General features: G+C 48.0%; 1 protein-coding gene across 2 annotated transcripts in view; it reads left to right on the top strand.

Moving 5' to 3' along the window:
* Positions 1–20,398, top strand: part of fgfr2 (fibroblast growth factor receptor 2) — a 42,459-nt gene extending 22,061 nt beyond the window's left edge. The window contains exons 7-18 of one of the 2 annotated variants that reach the window (XM_071519631.1): positions 1,095–1,285; positions 2,633–2,777; positions 4,751–4,950; positions 6,027–6,166; positions 8,748–8,869; positions 9,861–9,971; positions 10,379–10,569; positions 11,322–11,444; positions 12,820–12,890; positions 15,996–16,133; positions 16,925–17,030; positions 18,556–20,398. In XM_071519631.1, coding sequence (XP_071375732.1) covers positions 1,095–1,285; positions 2,633–2,777; positions 4,751–4,950; positions 6,027–6,166; positions 8,748–8,869; positions 9,861–9,971; positions 10,379–10,569; positions 11,322–11,444; positions 12,820–12,890; positions 15,996–16,133; positions 16,925–17,030; positions 18,556–18,720 — 1,703 coding nt within the window. In that variant the 3' untranslated portion in view covers positions 18,721–20,398. Of the gene's footprint in view, positions 1–1,094; positions 1,286–1,612; positions 1,752–2,632; positions 2,778–4,750; positions 4,951–6,026; positions 6,167–8,747; positions 8,870–9,860; positions 9,972–10,378; positions 10,570–11,321; positions 11,445–12,819; positions 12,891–15,995; positions 16,134–16,924; positions 17,031–18,555 lie in introns of both variants that reach the window. The other variant, XM_071519632.1, reaches the window with a different exon arrangement.
* Positions 20,399–20,748: the final 350 nt, after the last annotated feature.

The raw sequence follows: 20,748 nt of genomic DNA, 5'->3' as shown, positions 1-20,748 counted from the left end.
GGAATCATCTGATCGGACAGATATTAGAAAGATGGAGCAGAACGACAGGCAGACGGACATATGGAAGAAGTCTCTGCCTCTCTCTCCGTCTCTTCACTCTCCATCTGCTGATCCCTTTTCTTCCCTCGCTCTTTTTCCCACCTCCTCTCTCTCCTCCCCACCATTCTCTCTCGCTTTTTTTTTTAAGTCCTCCTTCTTTAACCCGGCACACTACCCCTCATCACCCGCTGACCATCCCCCACCACCCACCCCCAACCCCTTACACACACACACACACACACACACGAAAACTGCACTGCACCTACCTTAGGGCTTTGTTTTGGAAAGGCAATGCTGTACTCTAGGCTGAGTGATGTCATTGTGTGTGTGTGTGTGTATATATATATGTGTGTGTGTGTGTGTGTGTGTGTGTGTGTGTGGTGGCGGGTGCTTGCTGTCAGAGTGGGGGTTGGTGGGCTCCTCAGTGTGGATGTGAAGGCTGGGTAGTGTGTGAAAGAGGGCATTGTTCAACAGGTCTCGCTCTGTTTGGATTCGCAGGCCAAATGTTTGCTTGCAAAAGAATGCAGAGAGTTTGAGTTGGGGGGGTTGGGGGGTTGGGGGGTTGGGGGGGTTATGAAGGTGTTTCGCTTTCCAAGACTTAGCGCATATTTTTGCTTAACCCCCTACACGCCTGCAATATATACAGCCCCAGATGCTGAATAGCTTTGTTTCGTAAAGGCTTGAGGAAAACACTCGTTGGATTCCTCCTCCTGCAGGTTTTTCTGACTTTAACCTTATCTTGTGGAGATAGCTCTTCCAGCCTCTTTGTTTTGTGTCAAGCCTCTAAACGCTGCTGTGATAACAGATAGGCCGTCCTGTCGTAACTGTACCTGTCAGGGAAACATTCACACGTACACGCACCTTATGAAGTGACGAGGACATAGACACCAAAATCGTCCATGTGTCAAACAGTGTACCAGGGGACAGGTGGATGATCGTGGTGTCTTATGTTCTCATCACTTAACAGGGAACAGTCCTCCAAAAATCATGTATATTCCTCGTATTTGCGCGGACTTTCACTTGCGACCGCTAACATTTAACCCTCCTCCCAACAGAACGCTCCCCTCACCGGCCCATTCTTCAGGCCGGACTGCCGGCCAACACCACCGTGCACGTGGGGGAGGACGCTCGCTTCGTCTGCAAGGTGTACAGCGACGCCCAGCCTCACATCCAGTGGCTGAAGCACATCATGCAGAACGGCAGCCGCTACGGCCCCGACGGACACCCCTACGTCCGCGTGCTGAAGGTACGTTCCGGTGCCCCCTCCTTTGCCTGAAGCCTTTATTTTTTTGATCTTTCCCTCTTTTTTTGTACTCAGATTTTTGTTTTCTTGGTGTTATGACCCCATTTGCAGGTATGTCCACCAGTGATTTTGCCAAAGGTGGCTAGACAGAGGAACTAATCATCACCTTTCCTCCCTTATCGAGTGATAGGTCTTTTCCATGCCGACTCTCGGTGGCGGTTCCTGCTCTCTCCTCTCCCCTGCAGCTCCATGTAGCTGTCCTCTATTTGTATTTACACGTTTGTCTGATTTTACGTGTGTCCCGGCTAAGTGTGTGTGTGTGGATTTCAGCGTTCGGGCATTAACAGCTCCGACGTGGAGGTGCTCACCCTCACCAACGTGACGGAGGACGATGCCGGAGAGTATACCTGTAAAGTCTCCAATTATATAGGGGAGGCCAACCAGTCGGGCTGGCTCACAGTCATCCCAGGTAACCCCCCCCCCCCCTCCCTCCGGTGTGGTGTCCCGGGGCTCGTCCCCGACCCCGGTGTGCTGTGGTGGTCCTGCTGCTGGTCTCTTGGTGGTCCTGGGGGCTCACAAAACCCTTCTAAGTGTTAGTTAGTTACTCCCTTGTGTTTTTCAGCTGCTCCCTCTACTGCTGAGACTGCTGCAGCCATGGAAGCGCCTGCACACCTAGACACAGGGACTGCCACAGCTGACTCTCTCTCTTTCCACCTCCCTCTGTCTCTCTCTCTCTCTCTATCTTTCCCCCCTCTTGCCAGCTGTGTCAGGGCGGTGTATGGTGCTGCAGCGCGGTGCTCTCCATGCTTCTCCTCCCTGTGGTTGTGTGTGCATGTGTTCCAGACCAGTGTGTTTCATTCACTGGGCCGGCCTGTACCGGTGGGTTCTGGTGGTACGGTGAAGGGAAACTTTTTTTTGGGGGTGTGTTTGTTTTCTCTCATGTTGTGGTGGTACAAGGGCCTCTCTCTGTGTCTCTGTTTGTTATGAAGCGCTCCCCCCCCCACCCCCACCCACGGAAACTCCCGTCATCCTTTGCTCTAGACGGGACCTCAGCGATGGACGCCATCCAGCTCCTCTTATTTCTCTCCTGGTGTTGTGGGTCTCAATTTTTTTTTCTCTCTCTCCCTCTCTCTCTCTCTCTCTCTCTCTCTGCTTCCACCTCCCTCTGTTCTCTCCTCTCCTTGTCTTTCTCTCTGATCTTCCCTCCCCATCTCCACTTTCCAATCCCCTCCTCTATCTTCAAATATCCCCCCCCCCCTCTCTGCTCTTATCTTCTGCCCACTCTTTCTTCTTTTACCATCCCTCCTCCTCCTCCTCCTCCTCCTCTTCCTCCTCTTCTCCTTCTCCCAGACCGCAGGTGTTAACACCACAGATAAGGAGATAGAAGTTCTCTACTTGCCCAATGTCACTTTCGAGGACGCTGGGGAGTATACGTGCTTGGCGGGTAATTCTATTGGGATCTCCTTTCACACTGCTTGGTTGACGGTGCTTCCAGGTATATACACTCATATACTGCCCTCTCTTTCCCTCCCTTTTCTCTCAAGTGTTGTCTAAAAATGGTTGGATTATGTCATTTCAACGACCTCTACGGAAGGCAAGCCCTCCCTCCGGAGTCCGAGACGCACAAGCTCAAATATTAGATTTCCGTGATGAACCGGCACGGTCAACATCCAAGACAGTGTAACGCAAGAGCGGGGAGCATATATTCTATAATATTATCTAGATTGGCGAGCCGCTGAAAGCTCCGGCCAGATAACGGGGGGGGTAGACGACTTAATATAACTCCGAGACGGAAGTGGAGCTCCCAGAGCAGCTCGAGTGTCTCCAGACTCCAAAGGGAGGGGAGGGTTCGTCTCCCTCCGTCTCTCTCCCCTTCTCTTCCATCTTTCCCTCGCTTCCTTGGGGGGAAAAGCCTCTCGGTGCCACGTTTTGCTTCAGACTCATCGCATGTCGAGGGAATCTGTCTGTCATGGTTTTTTTTTTACTACGATTACGGCATGTGTGTCACGCATGCCCTGTGAATGGATTCCCTCTTTCTCAAAGTGGCTTCACCCTTTTCCCTGGCTCTGATAATCGCTTCTAAGATCCTTATTTCTCCCGGAAATAAGGATCGAAAGGTAAAGCTCGACGCTCGCATCCCGTCGGCTTGCCTTTCTCAATTATCAGGGCCAAACTTCTCAGCTTATATGCGGTGAATGACTCATCGAGTTTCAATGCGTGCGAATGTTTGTGTTCCTGTGTGTGTGTGTGTGTGTGTGTGTGTGTGTATGCGCGTTCCCATGCATCTGTTTGGTTTTGTCCTATATTTGTCCTGCACTTTATGTCTGTAGGCCTGTAATGATATACGCCAAAGGACCAAATACATAAAACTTAGTGGCAGTGTTTGTAGAAGTTCACTCCAGGTCAAACAGATGAATGTTTTTGCTTAAAGTCCTAGCCGAAAGCAATAAATCCACATTCATTCAGGGTGGGCACGGTGTCTGGGTACTAAATGAGATCGATGAGAGCAGTTAGCCGTCTGAACACTGCAGCCTTAAACAGACAACCGGTACCAACCCCCCCCCCCATTAATGTTGTAACAAGATAATAGTTTTGTTTTTCCAATAAACAATGAAACATAATGATCACAGGCGAGCCATTTCCTCTGGGAGTAATATGTATTATTTATTGCCCCCGATGTGCTCTATCTGCGTCGGTGGCGCCTGCATGGCTGTGGCATCTGTGTGTTCTGCGGTTTCTGGACCAGGGGATACGAGGCAGACAGGAGAAAGGTTCCTACATGTAGTTTCACCCCACCCCCCCCACCCTCCCTCCCCCAGCTGGCCCACTGGCTGCTTGGCTGACTGTGCTGCACAAGGGCCTTGTTTGTGGTCTGGAGGGCTATGCATTATGGAACAGTCCTTTCCTATAGCCACACACACACACACACACACACACACACACGGTCCATTTCCTCGACAGGAAGTTCAGGCCATATACAACCACGAAGGACACCGCTCGCCCTTGTTTGCAGTCTGAAGCGGAGCGTGTATTGTTCCGTCCGTCGTGGGTGTGTGTTTGTATGGGTGCTCGCGTGTCTCCAGTATTAGCGCAGGACGCAGCCATATGCGAGCTTGCTTGTCCACCGGCAGAGCCAAGATTTTACAGCCCAGCAGTCTGTTAAGCCTCGTACTGAGCTGTCAGATGAAAAAAAGAGCGGTAGGCGTGAGGACACCCTGGGAAAAGAGAGCGAAAGATGCTACAAAAACATTTCTGTTTAGTTTGCCGGCCGTGGGTGATTATATTTACGCGTGAGTCATCGCCAGAGCAGCTGTCTATCTGTGTTTGTCTGACGTCCATGTGTGTTTGTTTATGTGGAGAATGTGTCTGTGTGTGTGTGTGCCACCCATATGTGTGTATCAGCGAGAGCCTCCCTCTACCTTTCTCCGCCTGACCTCCATCTCGCCGCCCCCCTTCCTCTCCCTTCAGCCAATAAGGAGGAGCAGATCACGGGGCTGATGTCGCCCGACTACGTGGAGATCGCCATCTACTGCGTGGGCGTCTTCCTCATCGCCTGCATGGTGGTCATCGTGGTGGTGTGCCGCATGAGGAACACGGCCAAGAAGCCCGACTTCGGGGGCCAGCCGGCCGTCCACAAGCTCAGCAAGCAGATCCCTCTGCGCCGCCAGGTAACAGAAAGTAGATAAAGAGTTCCAAAGGCATCTAACACCCCTAGAGGAGTAAACCACACCCCACACACACACACACACACACACACTGTACCATAAAACTTACACAGACAACAAACTCTTACAGGTACACAGAAGGGTAGCAGGGTAGTTAGAGTGACTTCCCCATAACCAGAATGTCACTAATTTTATTCTTTTCTGTTGAAGTGTCCTTGAGCAAGACATGCAACACTGTCTACTACTTACCTGCTCAATTGCTGCCTCTGCACTTTAATAAGAATTATTATTTCAGCAGAGTTAAATACAGAAGGTTGTAGAATGTTGAAAAGAACAGCAAAGGTTTGATATTTGGTTGATTTACAAGATCAGACTAGATTTCAAAAACAATAAATACTAGTTTTCTGTCGACAAAAAAAAAAAGCTTTACACCATAATGCAGACTGATATCAAAGCATTTTAGACAGTGTTACTCCTAGCATTAAGCCTCATTTAAAAGGCAAGTTAGCACCGCTGCCCCGCGCCGCTGCGGGAGTGTTCCTCTGTGTGTGCCTTTTCCCTCAAGGGAAACCAACACTCCAAAAGGTACAAAAAGTGTTGGATTACATTCCTCGGAGAGACGGATTCCTGTGTCAAGGTAAGGTTAGGGTGGAGAGGGGAGCGAGGAGCCCCGGGGACAGAGACGAGGCTCAGTGATTAACACGCATTCATCCAAATTGCTCTGGTTGCTCGCTTCTTAATGATCAAATGGAATGTAAGCTATGGCCTGGAGACAGAGATTTATCGCATTAAGTATGGAAATGAATGAGTCCGTTGCATGCATGTTAATGAGCCACACTTGCCGACATTGTTAATTTTAAATTCAATAAACAAGCTACAAGTGGGCAACCAGCTTTTTAAAAATTTGTATTCATCGTTTTTCTCTGTCAGCCTGCATCCCATTGTGCATTTTTTTTTTTTACATTTACTGTGCCATACTCTACCACACACACACTCGCACTCCTCTAGCCATGCCTTGGAGCTTTAGCCATCCTATGAACCCAGACTGCGGTGATCAGCCAGTCTCTTCTCCCCTGTAGGTGTCGGCTGACTCCAGCTCCTCCATGAACTCCAGCACGCCGCTGGTCCGCATCACCACGCGACGCAGCTCCGCCCACGACGAGCCCATCCCCGAGTACGACCTCCCCGAGGACCCCCGCTGGGAGTTTGCCCGAGACAGGTGAGGGCGACTATTCACACTGTCTGGTCCAAAAATGTCCAGCATCCTCTTGTTGCACAAGCCTACTTTGGCTGAGGGCCGTTCATTCTGCGTGTCACAGATTTTTGACAGCCAAGGAGACTTGAACACTTCAAAAATGTCCATCTATCTTAAGTCAATTCAGTCTTATTTTTCTTAAAACAAGTGAAACATTCTGCCAATGGGTTGAGCTGAATCTTGAAACAAGGCAGAGTGAGGCAAATGAATCCACTAGCGCCAAGAAAACACTTAATTAAAGAGACTTTTCATTGGAAACAAGTGGAATTATCTCACCTTTTTGGCAGATTTTTTCACAAAATTTCAGAAAAAAAGTGAGATTTTAAGACTCAGCTATATTCAGATGACTTATTAAGATTAAGACTTTTTGCAGTGAAGATACAACCTAGGTCTTATTGCAAGCCTGAACATTTTTCAGAAGCCTTAACTTCCTCTTTTTTTTCCACTTCAAATGCAAGATACAGTACATCATTATGTAGATCTGATCCAGCTCTTCCATAAAACATGAAAAAAGGCCTTTAAAGTGCTGATTTGCCAGGTTGTGTCGCTTTTATCTCAACGGTGAGTCACAATAATACATTCAGTCTTCAAGGCCTGCATACAGTAGCTACTGCATGGTATGTATGGTGATATTCAGTGTTACACCCTCAGCCTCAATTCCATTAGTATTATCTCTGTGTAACAGGGTGCATTACAGTAGCCGATAACACCTAGATTACTACACAATGACCATCTGGATGATTGTATCCCTCCTGCTAAGTGATCAGATAACTATTGTTCTGGGTGAAGTGTGCCATTAACAGTTAGAGGCAGCAGGCAGTAATGACTAACTAGTGAGTAATGGCTGTGGCGGCCGCGATAAGAGGCAGTGATTCATCTGTTGGTGCTGTAGTAGAATGACCTGAACTTGGCACCTTGCCCCCCTCCTGCCTCATCATTACCACTGCTGCGTCACCCCCCCCCCCCCCCCCCCCCCCACACACACACACACTAGTGATGGTAAGGAATGAAGCCGTGCTAATTAGTGGTTAGCAGAAGTGCTTCACCCGCGGCTTTCATCTGCATGTTTGGACGAGGAGTGTTTGCTCGGTTTCATACCAGAGGAATTAGCGCTGCTGAGGTTTCGGTTAGTCACAGTTGCAGTGGCCAGCGGTGAGCTTTAGGTTGGCTTTAATAGGACAGCTAAGGCTATAGTTGTTTAGCACTCGCTTGAGGCTTCTCGTTGGGAAAGAGCAGGGAAAACCCCAGACCATAAATGTGAAGGCCTGTCTGTTGTTAAACTGGTTGTAAAAAAAACAGTTTGGAACAAAAAACATTTCCCAGTCATCACTGAAAACTAGTTCTGATGTATTGTTAACTCCTTGTGTATGTGCAGAATGGCATGCCAGTGAAACATTTTGATTTTAAAATGAAAGGGGATTTATTGACTATATGACAGGCAACTGATGGGAGAGTGTTTCAGGGCTGAATATATCTTTGTGTATTTCTCTCTTTGGGTCTTTATCCCAGCGCCTGAGGGGTCGTGTTGGGATTGCAGAACGCTGTGGAATGCTAACATTTGCAGTTTGCGTGGAGGAAAAATAACATTGATTATGTGTGGCGGGATGGACAGAATGGATGCCATTGAGTGTGTGTGGACAGATAGGGGATTGTGTTACTGTGACAGGGCGCCGGCCTCGGGCCCTAGGCTTCGTGGCGTGCAGTGTGTGTTTACACAGCCGGGACACTGGGCCATGCGGGGGGGGGGGGGGCGGGGCCAACACCTGTCAATCAAGAAACCACCAGAGAGCACCGCTGGGTCAAGGGTCAGAGGGGTGATGGATAGTGGTGTGAGAGCATGTGTGTGTGTGTGTAAAATCTGCACCCACTCATTTCACTGTCATTCTGTGCAGTACAGTTTGGGCATAGTCTAGCTCAACAGGTATTGTGACATGGCTTACATTGTAGTGGTGCTTAAATTTCCCTCTGGTATTGTAGTCAGGCCCACCTGTATGGCAGCACAAAGCCAGCTTTCCATCCGTCAGTGGCTAATGTGTCAGGGCTAAGCTAAGCCCTGTGTAATGACTTGTAGAGAGTGTATATTGGAACATGCCAAGGCAGGGTAAACAGTTTAGAGACGAGTGCCTCTCCCTCGCTTTATCAGGTGATTATCGCTGCTGTCTCTGCCTTCCTACCTACTGCCCTGGCACAGGCTGCAGTCACCGCGCCAATAAAGCACTCACACAGACACAATCTGATTGAAAGAGAGAGAGAGAAAGAGAGAGGGAGAGAGAGAGAGAGAGTGGCAGAGAGAGAGAGATGGAGTAAAAAACACAGGGTGAGGTTGAGAAACTGGCTTGGTGCCTGGTTTCATTCCCTCTCACATTCTCTGTAACCTGTTTATTTCTGTAGTACAGTGATTCGATGCTACAGTCAGATTAAGTCAAATGGGTTTTAGTTTGTGTTTCGGCGGCTAATCGACTGCCAACTTCAGCTCTCAGCTTCCTGCCTGTTTTTTTTCCACCTCAGTGTTTCTAACCCTGTGCTGGCTGTCTTGTGCCTGCAGGTTGACCCTGGGCAAGCCGCTAGGCGAGGGCTGCTTCGGCCAGGTTGTGATGGCAGAGGCCCTGGGCATCGATAAGGACAAACCCAAGGAGGCTGTAACGGTCGCCGTCAAGATGCTCAAAGGTAAGTGTGTCCTCTGCCGTAATTGAAAGGTGGTAGTGTGCAGGTAAATACCTGGCTTAAAATCTCTTAAAATTGGGCCAGTGACTTTTGGTTAAGATGTACTTCATTATGTCTTATTGCAATTTGAGTAAATTTTATAGGTGTGTTGGGTTTTTACCGCTATTCATTACATGCAAAATGCATCCACCAGCTATGCACAGTCTTGCAGGTATATGCAAGTGGGTGTGTGTGAGCCATAAATCTGCCATGGGATCTTTCTCCTGCTCCAATGAGAGTTCAGCGAGGGGCAAGGCGGAGCCTGGGGCGGTCATTAGTATTTGTTATTGGTGGTTGCTGAGTGACGGCTGGGGTGAGGGCAGAGGGAGGAGGGGTTGGGGGGGGTGTAGGTAGGTAGGTAAGGGGACCGGTGAGGACCGGTCACATACCTGACCCCAAAGCAGCAGCTGGCTAGAGCTCAGTCAGCACCCACACAAAGAGGCGAGTCACACGAGCAGCACTGCTGTGATTAATAAAGGTAGGCGGGGGGGCAGAGGGGTGGGGGGGTCAGGTGGAGCAGCCAGCCGGTGGACCGACCTTGACAATGGAAATCTGCTCTTTAGAGCGACTCTCAATAGACAGGACCCAGGCAAGGTAATGGTGCAGAGGAATGCAGGCTATGCCATTCTGGCTGTCTGGCTACCTCTGCTCGCTCAATCAGCCCCATGAAAAAGGAGCCTGTGCTGCAGATAATGAGTCCAGATTGAGCGAACGTCTTTAATTCCCCCCCCCATCTGCAGCTGAAAGGATGCCTCTGTAGTCTGTATGAGGAGCGTCCCTCACTGCTGTAACGTTAGCCCACATTGTCTGTCAGCCGCACTTAATCACAACCACCTCCAAAACAAGCTGTTACCTGACAGGGCGGCCGGTGGGTTAAAGGGGAGAGATGACTGGGGGTGCGCTTGTTTTGCTGACCCTGTCCTCCCAACCTCCTGTCCCGCTTCTCCTGCTCCAGATGACGCCACAGAGAAGGACCTGTCTGACCTGGTGTCAGAGATGGAGATGATGAAGATGATCGGCAAACATAAGAACATCATCAATCTTCTGGGGGCCTGTACGCAAGACGGTGAGTAGAGCATGTCATCATACAGAACCACTTCAACAAGTGTCTTATTAGTGTCTTAATATGTTGATCTCAGAATACAATAAGCTCTGATCAATTTACAAGAAAATTGGTATCAGTTTCACCTTTGTATGTCCAACATTTAGTGCGATGCAATGTTTTTGAGATGATAAAAAGGTAGCTTGTAATAGCCCAGTAAACATACACATTGTGCTGAAGCATGAGCATGAACTGTAGTGAGCCAAATGAATACTGGACACACAGAGGTGAAACTGACCCTTAATTGTGTATTCTCATCTGTGATTATAGCATGTAAAACTGAGGCTGAATTCAGTGCAGTGACATTCCCTATAATAGGGATTAGTAAATGACCAAGTTCCAGAAGTGACCCGGGTCTTGCCCCTGTGCAGGTCCTCTGTATGTGATAGTGGAGTACGCCTCCAAGGGCAACCTGAGGGAGTACCTGCGAGCCCGCCGGCCCCCCGGCATGGAATATTCCTACGACATCGCCCGCGTCTCCGACGAACAGCTCACCTTCAAAGACCTGGTCTCCTGCACTTACCAGGTGGCACGGGGCATGGAGTACCTGGCATCACAGAAGGTAAGACACACGCACACACACGCACACACACACACGCACACACACACACTCACACTCACACTCACACTCACACTCACACTCACAAAATTTTCCTTTCTCACATCCACACCCCCCTGGCTGCCTAGACAGATTTCCGTGCCAGTGCACCGGCCGTTTGATGTGCTGTATCCAGGAAGGTTTTACGTAGAAAGCCTGCTTGTGCGTCACTGTGGGAATATTGTCTCCTAAAAACACTATTCTGACCCTCCGTCCAATCCCTGCATTGTCTCTCATTCCACCACAAAAGCCCCTCTGTGCAGACAACTGAAGAATTGTGAAGTTTTCACAATGGGGAACGTTTGGCCACGTTGGCCAAACGCACCCTCACGCTCCCTCTCACTGTTGGAATGTGACAGAGCATACACGCACACACACACACACACGCACATGCTTGCACATGCGCACCTAGGCACACAAACAACTCCGACCATATGTCTGACAAAGTATTCAAGGAATCTGTACTTATCCAGGCATGTTCATCATGCAAACACTATGGCGTCATGCTGCTCAGTCAAGCGCTGCCTCTGTGCAGTAGATTTCTGGATGATTACACGCGCCACAAACACCATTACAAGCAAAGCATACACCTGTTTCAGTGTTTACTGTGGAATGAGGTAACTGTCTTATTCTTCCCTTCCCTTCACTTTTTCCACTCCTCGACCTGTCCCTCTATTCTCCCTCCATTTGACACTTTCTCATTCTCTCCATCCCAGTGTATACACAGAGACCTGGCAGCCAGAAACGTCCTGGTCACCGAGAGCAACTTCATGAAGATCGCCGACTTCGGCCTGGCCCGGGACGTCCACAACATCGATTACTACAAAAAGACGACCAACGTGAGTCCTCGAACACACGGAGCCGGTGCGCTTTGAGGGAGCGGAATGTTTTTGAAGGCCGCGGCGTGAGATTAGTCCGGCCCGTCTCTCTCTCTTTTTCTCTAATTCCCTCCCTCCCCTCATCTTTCTCTTTCCCTCTCTCCCTCGGCTGGTGTCTTGGCAGAAGCCGCGGGTTCCCAGGCAGCCTGTGAATGTAGTGCTTCTGGAGACTCTGCCTTGTTTATCCCTCAGTCTCTTGTTCCTTTAGTTCCATAGACACTTATACAATTAGCCAGAAAGAGAGACAGGGAGTAAGAGGGAGAGGGAGAGGGCTTAAAGATAATTGACATCTCCATAGCGGGGCAGTGGTATCTTTCTTTCCCACCGCAGAGCAGCATTGCCGGCCCATCCTCATTTAGTATGCATGGCTGCCTTTTCATCACACGCACAATCATGCTGAGAACTAGCTGACAACAACAACAGCAACAATACGCGGTGATGCTGATGGTAATGATGATGAGGACAATGACAGCAGCGACGATGATGATTACTTACATTAGACCGCTCCTAACAGCATCACTGTTGCTACATTTCTTTTTTTTTATTTATTTAGCCTTCATTTAATCAGGCAGATCGCTTACAAAGAAATTCTTATCTACAAAATGGGAAATGTATCTTGAAAGGAAAAGGATAGGGAAAATAAACACTTACTTACACTTTATAGTGGCCTTATTCCAGTGTATTAACCTGGGTATTAAGTTATAAAACTATTGTATTGTATTTATTGAATGAAAATCTCCCTAATACATAATATTATATACTTATGTGTTTCCTGAGTGATTCTGGTATATTCATGTTATACATTTTTTGGTAGTTGCCAGTTGGTTGCCCAATATGATTTAAGGCTACATCATCAAATGGAAATCTAATTTACACATACTTATTTAAGTGTTACCCCTCCATTTACCAGTGTACCCTCCATTCACCAATACACAGTGTCTGATGAGATTATCCCTGCTATTAAACTACCACAGAGATATTGACCAGGGTCGCCTTGTCAGCTGCACTCAGCTTCCCAGCCCAGTGTTTTAACGGCGCACAGAGATAAACTCTCTCATTTATCTGTGACCCTGTTTATCAGCTCTAGTGCTTTAACAGCGTAAATGTTCCTCTGGGAAATCCAGCTCCCAGACAGTCGATCTAGGCCCTTATTCCCTTAGGCTGCCTTCACCTATTGGCCTCTCCAAGAGTAATGAAATCCCCCAGCAGTGAATGAATTAAAACATGCTGATCAGATGAGAAATTAAGGGTGCCAGGGGTGTTTTTGTGTATATGTTTAAGTGTTACTGTATGACCCAGTTTGACCTCTGACCTGTGTGTGTGTGTGTGTCCCCAGGGTCGTCTCCCGGTGAAATGGATGGCTCCAGAGGCGCTGTTTGACCGAGTCTACACACACCAGAGTGACGTGTAAGTATTGAACCAGCTCATACATACTCAATCTCTCTCATACACACTCTGTTTGCATCCCTCACACACACACACATACACGCTCATACAGTTACACACATCAGCGACACAAATTTCTTCATTCTCTCTATCCCTCGCACACAAAAACACACAATCGTTGCACCCACAATTTTTTTTACATTTTAATGTGGCTCTCAGCTGCTTTCCTATAGCCAGTGGTCCAATTCTGAGAGTTGTTTTTCCAGGGGTATAGGGAGGTGCAGGGAGTCAGTGAGGTGTTTTGGTGGAGAGTTGGTGTGTGTCGGGTGGGAGGGGGTGGCTGGGCTTTAGGGGGGCCAGCGCTGGCCGGTCTGTGGCGAAAGTGAGGATTTCACGCTAGACTTGTAGCCAATGCCGTGTTACTAATCTGGCCGGCTTCAAAGGGGCCTGGAAGGAGCCGGAGCCCACCAGCGCCTCCTCCTCCTCCTCCTCCTCCTCCTCCTCCCCGCCGCCTCGCCCTTCGCTCCTCCGGCTCGGCTCGGAAGTCTTCCCCTCCTCCTCGGGCCTTCACACATGTCTGAACGCAACAAAGCCGCCGCCCTCCAGCCCGGGCCTCATCCTCAGCCTTCCATCCATCCCTCCATCCCTCCTGCGTTCGCCCCCTCTGTGCCGTACCCTCTGCGCTCTCCTCTCTTCATTCAGCAACACTTTGAACATGTGGCTCATCTTTCTGGAGCCGTTCCACGATCAAAATAATCCCCCTCCTTTCACCCCTCCGTCCTTATTTTCATTCATCTGGTATGTGAATGGCTGACCCGTCTCTGTCTCTCTCTCTCTCTCTTTCTCTCTTCTTCTTTTTTTTTTTTTTTTTTTTTTTTAAAGTTCAAGAGTACTCATTCTAAAAACAGAACAAAGGGATAGCGTCCCTCTCTTTTCGGTGTTTGAGTCTCATGCGCTCTGACAGTGTTGTTTGAAGTTTCGGCTCCAGACACTGGCGGCAGAAAGTGTGTGTGGCAATTAGATAAATGCCTTGCGTGCTGACCCCTGGGAAAGGAGATTTTGCGTGTGTGTGTGTGTGTGTGTGTGTGTGTACCGATGAGTCATACACCAGTAGCACACACAACACAGCACTCAGGTGCTCGAATAGAGGGAATCGCTCCCCTGTGCGTGTCCACGTGTGTGCATATGTGTGCACATGAATATGTTTATGTACGCGTGATGCCCTTCATGTTCCATAGCGCAGCCCCAATCAATAACCTGCCAGGGAGGGGGGGGAGGGAGGGGGGTTGTGGTAGTCCTTTGTGCCGCGCTCACCACTAATTACGTTTCATCACTCACTTTTAGTAATTGGCTTTTTCACATAGGGTATGAAGAGGGGAAGAGGAAGGGAGGAATGCGGCGAGGTGGAGTGGGTGGAGGGGAGGAGGGCTTCCACCCAAACCTCACTAGAAGCCCAGCCGATCCATACATGACATCAGATTAAATGAATATATGAATTCCAATGAAACACCGCCCCTTGTGGTTTTTGACAAATGGGCCCGGGGGACTCGGTGCTAGGTGGGCCACAGGCGGGCTTAGGTAGAGAGTTGTTGCACTGGGCCCAGGGAGACTGCATCGTGGCCAGGCTTGGCTGAGGCAATGTGGGGGGTCTGATCCAGTGGGCTGGAGAAAGGGTGGGGGGGTGGGGTGGATTAACCCTAAAAAAACCCTCAGCTCCAGCTCCTCCCCTTACCTTGAGCTGCTCTGCAGGCCCTTGAATCATCGTGTTTTGATCGGACCCACTGATGTATGTGTATCGATTGGCTTTCTGACATTCATATTCATGTTGTTTTCAGTCAATACCATAAACATCTGCAGTGGACCGACATAAAACCTAAGTGCTTGAGATATGAATGTAATATGAGTGAGACGGACAGAGCAAATTGTAATGGAAATGTTCAGCTTGCTAGTAAAGAGTTGCTTTTCTGTACTGATTCGTGATGTAAAAATGTTGTTTTGACATTCTTAGTTATTAATTTATTTGAGGACAGTCGAGTTTATTTATGTATCTAGTTGGGCTGTATAAAGGACACTAATAAGGTTGGATGCCAGGTCAGTAGAAGTGACCCGCAGCGTGTTTGTGTGTGTGTGTGTTTGTTAAGTGAGTCATGGGTGGGTGCAGGTGTGTGTGTGTGTGTGTGTGAACCTGCGCGGGGAGCGCCTGAATGACAAGTGCTGAGCGACGGATAACAAAGTGGCATGGAAAGGAGCAGATGAGTGTGTCAACAAACGGATAGATACAACCAGAGAGATAGAGGAGAGGACAAACCCCGGGGCTGGTTGTGTAAACAGATGGAAGGAGTGATAAACCTTCAACCTGCCTGTCCATGCTGCCAGCCTGGTTGGGCCACTAACATGGCCATGTGCCTGTGGCGTGTGTGTGTGTGTGTGTGTGTGTGTGTTTTAGCATCTCTGCGTGTTATAATACACCCTTTGTTATGGACACAAACCACGCATGCTTTCAGTGCGAGAATGATTCATTTGATGCACTGCTGAGATACTAGTCACATTGCATCCACAGTCTCCTCTATAAACATGCAGCCTGACACTGATGGATATCAGCGGCATGGAATCATTGATAGTTAATGACCAGACACTGTGCAATGAGGAAGTAGTTAATAGTTAATAGCAATCTCCGGAACCACCTCCCCTCCTCCCCTGTCCCTTTTGTCTGCTGTGGGTGGTCCACTGTTTGTTTTGGTATGGTGTGACTGGACAATGCCAACCAGTGTGACTGTCCAGCCAGGCACAAAAGCCATCATTGAGATCAGGGCCAGAGTGGCACTGGGAGCGGCTCCGTGCCACAAGCCACCGGGCGGCAGAAAGAGGGCATTGACACCGCCACAGTCACGCTGTTGTTGTCTCCACCTTTCGGCCACGCGGCCATATGGGAATTATCTATATAACTGTTAAAGGAAAGTGTATTGCGTTACACTCATTAGGCGCAATATTATTTCGGTCTGAGGACTGATGTTTGTGCTGAGGCCGTATAGGACCGGGAGCTCTTGGACTTTTTATTATCATGTTTGCCATATTGCTGCCATTACTGTATATTATAATGTAACTGATGTGTTTCTCTCTCACCAGCTGGTCATTTGGGGTGCTGATGTGGGAGATCTTCACCCTGGGGGGCTCCCCCTACCCCGGCATCCCTGTTGAAGAGCTCTTCAAGTTGCTCAAAGAGGGCCATCGCATGGACAAGCCTGGCAACTGCACCAATGAGCTGTAAGTGACTTGATTTCTCTCTTTTTCCCAAAATATGTAAGGTACAACCACAAGGACTTGTTGCAAGTATCTCCCTGTTGTGTTGTACCCTGTTGTGAGATACTGTAGTTTCCATGGATCAACCCATGTACATGGTGTAGAGATCGAACCAGCAGCCTCCCTAACCAATCTTCCACCCGAATACACACCAACTCTTCTACCCAGTCTCTTGTGCCATCCCAGTCTCCATCAGATCCATGACTCCGTGGCTCTGTGTCCACTCTCTCAGCTCTCCACACAGCTGTAACTGGCTGCTATCAATGTCCTCATTCACAATAGCTCCTCTCCAGTCAGCAGACAATGGCGCAGCCCCGCCACGGTGCCACACTGAGAAGGCTGATGGAGAACACTGGAGACAAAGTAGAGCCAGACACAAATGGCAAATGCATGACACACACACATACACTCATTACAGCATTTAAAAAAAGCCAAAGCACTGGGAGGCATGTTTGTGATCAGCAGCGGGCCATCAGGTTGTGAGAAAGTGAAATGGTGTCAGACGCAGCCTGCTGTTTGGATTCACTCTTTGATATGGAGACACCTGGGTCCAGAGGCATAAATCATTTCAGACAGGCAATCTTTGAAACTTGAAGACAGGGCAGATGAGGAGTTGAACAGTGGAGCCTGGCATAGCATAGCTTGTATTTGGACAGAGAGAATAATGCCGACATCACTTTGCTGAACTGCTCTCGCCTCCCAAAACTCTTTTCTCTCAGAGTAAAACTGATCCTGATTCTCTCTCCCTCTGTTAGGTACATGATGATGAAAGACTGCTGGCATGCCATCTCATCCCACAGACCCACCTTCAAGCAGCTAGTGGAGGATCTGGATCGCATCCTCACCCTCAGCACCAATGAGGTGAGCGCCTCACTGTCATTCTTGTTCACACTTAACAACAGTCCAGAGTCCATCTAGTATTCCTTGGATGTATTCAAGGTGGTCAGAAAGACAGCGCTACACAAACCACGCCAGGATTTCCTGGCAAACGAGAGTCTGGCATTTCAAAACAAGAAAATGGAATAATATGATGCATTCCTACACACAGTAACATATTTCCCAATCCAAACCAAATCACACTCTTGCCAGAGCAGGCAAGGTTCAGCCGAATGTTGTTGAAAGCTTTAGGAGCATTAGAGGCAACGTTGCTGACACACGACCTTAATGGTGACCAAAAAAAATGGCCGGTTGATTTGATCCAGGCCCAACGTGGCCGACACGGCCCAGTGAAGTTGCCCAATCATCACAGCCATGCCTCGCTCCCCATAATGGCTTGTGTTTCTTTCCATTCCCTCCCTGTCTTGTGTGATATCCGTGCGCGGGCCTGAAAAGAGGCCGTGGATGGAAATCTGTCAAGACTCGTCTGCTCTCGGACTGGGACTTCATGAATTTATGCCAAAAAGCCCAACTTTGAGTTTGAACTTTTGAAATGTAATAAAGCGCCTTTTTCTTGTCTTTTTTCCCCCTCCCTTTCCCTCTGCCCCAAACCGCTGGCAGATGTGGAGGTCTTTAGTAATGTGAGCCTCCTCGTGTTGAGCTGGGAAAATGGAAGCCAGCGCTCATTTTCTACAAAAAGCCCGAGAACTCGTCCTCCTCACAACTAGTCCCAATAACTGCCATGAAAGACAAGGGGTGAAAAAAAGGGTGCCTCAGCCCAGATGAAAAGACCAAAACAACCACAGAACACTGGACCCAGTCAAAAATTAATAACAGAATTTCTTGGGGTTTTCATTTTTCCTCTGTTTTTTTGGGTGAGCGCTGAATCCTGCCAGATCGCTGGTCTATTTGTTTAGCCGCATTTTTTGGTGTTTTTTTTCCAGCCATCTCACAGCGCTGGTGCTGGGCGTTCCAATGTCAGATGTCAGGTTTGTTTGGACTGCGCTGGAGAGTGATGTGAAGCGGAGCTATGAAAGCCGGGGTGCCATGTCTCTCCCCCAGCTCTCTGCTCTCCACCTCCCCAGCTTCCCAAACACATTGAACCACTTTGTAGTGGACTGAGACCGCAACTAGGTCAATCCCGCTATGCTGAAGCCACGCTGGATCATCCAGCCGTCCAACGCGCAATTTATTACCTATTATTCTTGCAAATATTTTCATACAGTATCCGATTTTAAGATTATTTTCTCTGTCGGTCCGGCCAGCGTTGCATAAATCCTTCCAGGGTGATTTGGTATGGTTTACATAAATATCATAATGAAGGTGATACTCTCTCACCCGGCTCCGGAAAGTCCCTGTTCTCGTTGTCTGGGTCTCAGCACTGTATTTATGCTCTCCCGCTTGCTCCTCTCATTCTTTCTCTGTGTGTTTTTCCCCACTTTAACGTACGGGCGCGTGTGTGTTTGTGTGTAAATCATCTCACCCAGCTCTTCTCTCTCTCTCCCCACAGGACTATCTGGACCTGTGCGCCCCAGCAGAGCAGTATTCTCCCAGCTTCCCCGACACCCGCAGCTCCTGCTCCTCCGGCGACGACTCGGTGTTTTCCCACGACCCCCTGCCGGACGAGCCGTGCCTCCCCAAGTACCAGCACATCAACGGGGGCGTCAAAACATGAGCCTCCCCCTCCTCTACTACCACCACCACCTCCTCCTCTACCCCAGCCCCTTGCTTCCAAAACCCCAGCCTGACCTACCCCATCCCTCACTCCCCAATACACACACACAGCACAGAGACACTTCCATAGCACCCCTTCACATCCTCCCACCTCTCCTGCCCCCCCATCACCCCCTCTGGACTCCCAATGGACTAATGGACCCGGACGGGACGACTGGGCTGGTGGCAGCGCTGCTGTCACACCACACACAGACTGTGTCAAACTGACACACACACACACACACACACACACACACAAATGAATGCTCACACAAGGTCTTAAGGAGAGGGCAGGGAGCCTGCAGGAGCTCTTTTTTTTACTGACTGAACAAATTGATGTTCCCAGGGGGCCCTCCTCCTCTCCCTCCACACACACACACACACACACGTTTTTGGTTCTCATGTTTTTTTACCCAGAGGTTTTTGCAATCGACAACAAATACTTGTCCGGTAATCCCATTCCAGTGGCTGGCATTCCAAGACTGTTATTTGTTCCTGGAGGAATGTATGGACCGTTGTGAACTTAAAACAAGGGACTAGAAGAGGATGACAAATAGGAAAAGGACTGAGAGAAAGAGCGGCGACTAACACAACAGAGGAATAGGAGGAGAGCGCACAGACACTGCCCTCTTGTTTATTTTGTAATATTGTTGCATTTCTTTTTTCATTCTCTTGATAAGCCCTTGCAATTATTATGGAGAAAAAAAACAATACACAGTATACTGTATAGTGCTGGGTATATTTGTAAATATATTCAAATATGTATAAATATATATTATATATTTACAGTGAATTATTTTTTGTATGGACTCCAGAATAACCCCAACCGCCCCCCCACCCCCACTCCTTCTTCGAGCTTGAGGCAGGTGTGCTAACAGGTTATGTGTCCTATATTTCTCTTCACACACACACACACGTACACACACACTCACACACACGCATACACACACACACACGGACATACATACACACAATGATATTCACAAACACCTGTCTCGCTCTCACTCAGTAACACAGTTGAGTATTGGCTTTCAGGGACTGAGGTAGCATGTTAATTTATTGACTTATGTTTTTTGAAAATGAATCAAAAAGTCTGAAAAAAGAAAAAAAACAGTATGGAAGAAATGATGATATTAATGATGCTGATAATACATAAATAATCCATTAAGTTTATGGTAATTTAAGATGATCTTTCAGCAGTAACAGAAAAAAGCTATTTTTAGTGGGTTTGAAAGATCCAGGTTTTGTAAGTTTTATATATGAATGTGAATATTAAGTTAAATTTTAAAAACTGTACATTTTATAGTCAGCTAATCCCTTTCTTATGTAGATGATGCCGTTTCTATCCAGTCATTTTACTCTTTCTTAGCTTTGCATTAGGAAACGAGATGATTTCTGGATATTTATATATGATTGAAAGAAAAAGATTTTGGAAATACCCACTAGCAATCTGCTCCTTCATTTTAGACTAAATATAGACTCCAAATTTACTTGACAGAATTGAAAGCTGAAAAACAAAGTATTAAATCATTCAAGTGTTTTTCTTTTTTTTCTACTGGACCAACTTTAAGATGTTCTTTGCAAGTGTTCATGCCACATTTGCAAAATAAATGATGGAAAAATATGTCTTTGTCCTAATCCTTGGCTTTGTATTAAAGCTGTACTAGGCAACTTTTCACGTTGGCACCCATCTGTTTGAAGTTTTGAAAGTTTGAAGGACTTCATTACCCAGAAATTATATAACGTGACGTCAATAAGGTATAAACAATTTTTTTTGCGGAGGGCTCAACTATCATTGGTAAGTCCAGTCCGCTCACTGCTGTTTACGGGAAAGTTTTGTGTTTTGTTTTGAGTTTTGAGTTCTGATTCTTCACTTGCTGTGCATATCTGAAATTAATTTAGGCAAATAGGGTGAATCTATAGCATCTCAATTAGTGAGGATGGGTTTTTCTTCTCTGTTGCGCAACCAATTTGTCATTTAGACTGATAA

This window comes from Centroberyx affinis, unplaced genomic scaffold, assembly GCF_046629955.1.
Source record: "Centroberyx affinis isolate AG114_WGS23_722 - 3 ecotype Tasmania unplaced genomic scaffold, CSIRO-AGI_Caff_v1 ptg000718l_1, whole genome shotgun sequence".
NCBI classification, from domain to species: Eukaryota; Metazoa; Chordata; class Actinopteri; order Beryciformes; family Berycidae; genus Centroberyx; species Centroberyx affinis.
The sequence above is the reverse complement of the archived record's forward strand: the minus strand, read 5'-3'. Positions and strand labels throughout refer to the sequence as shown.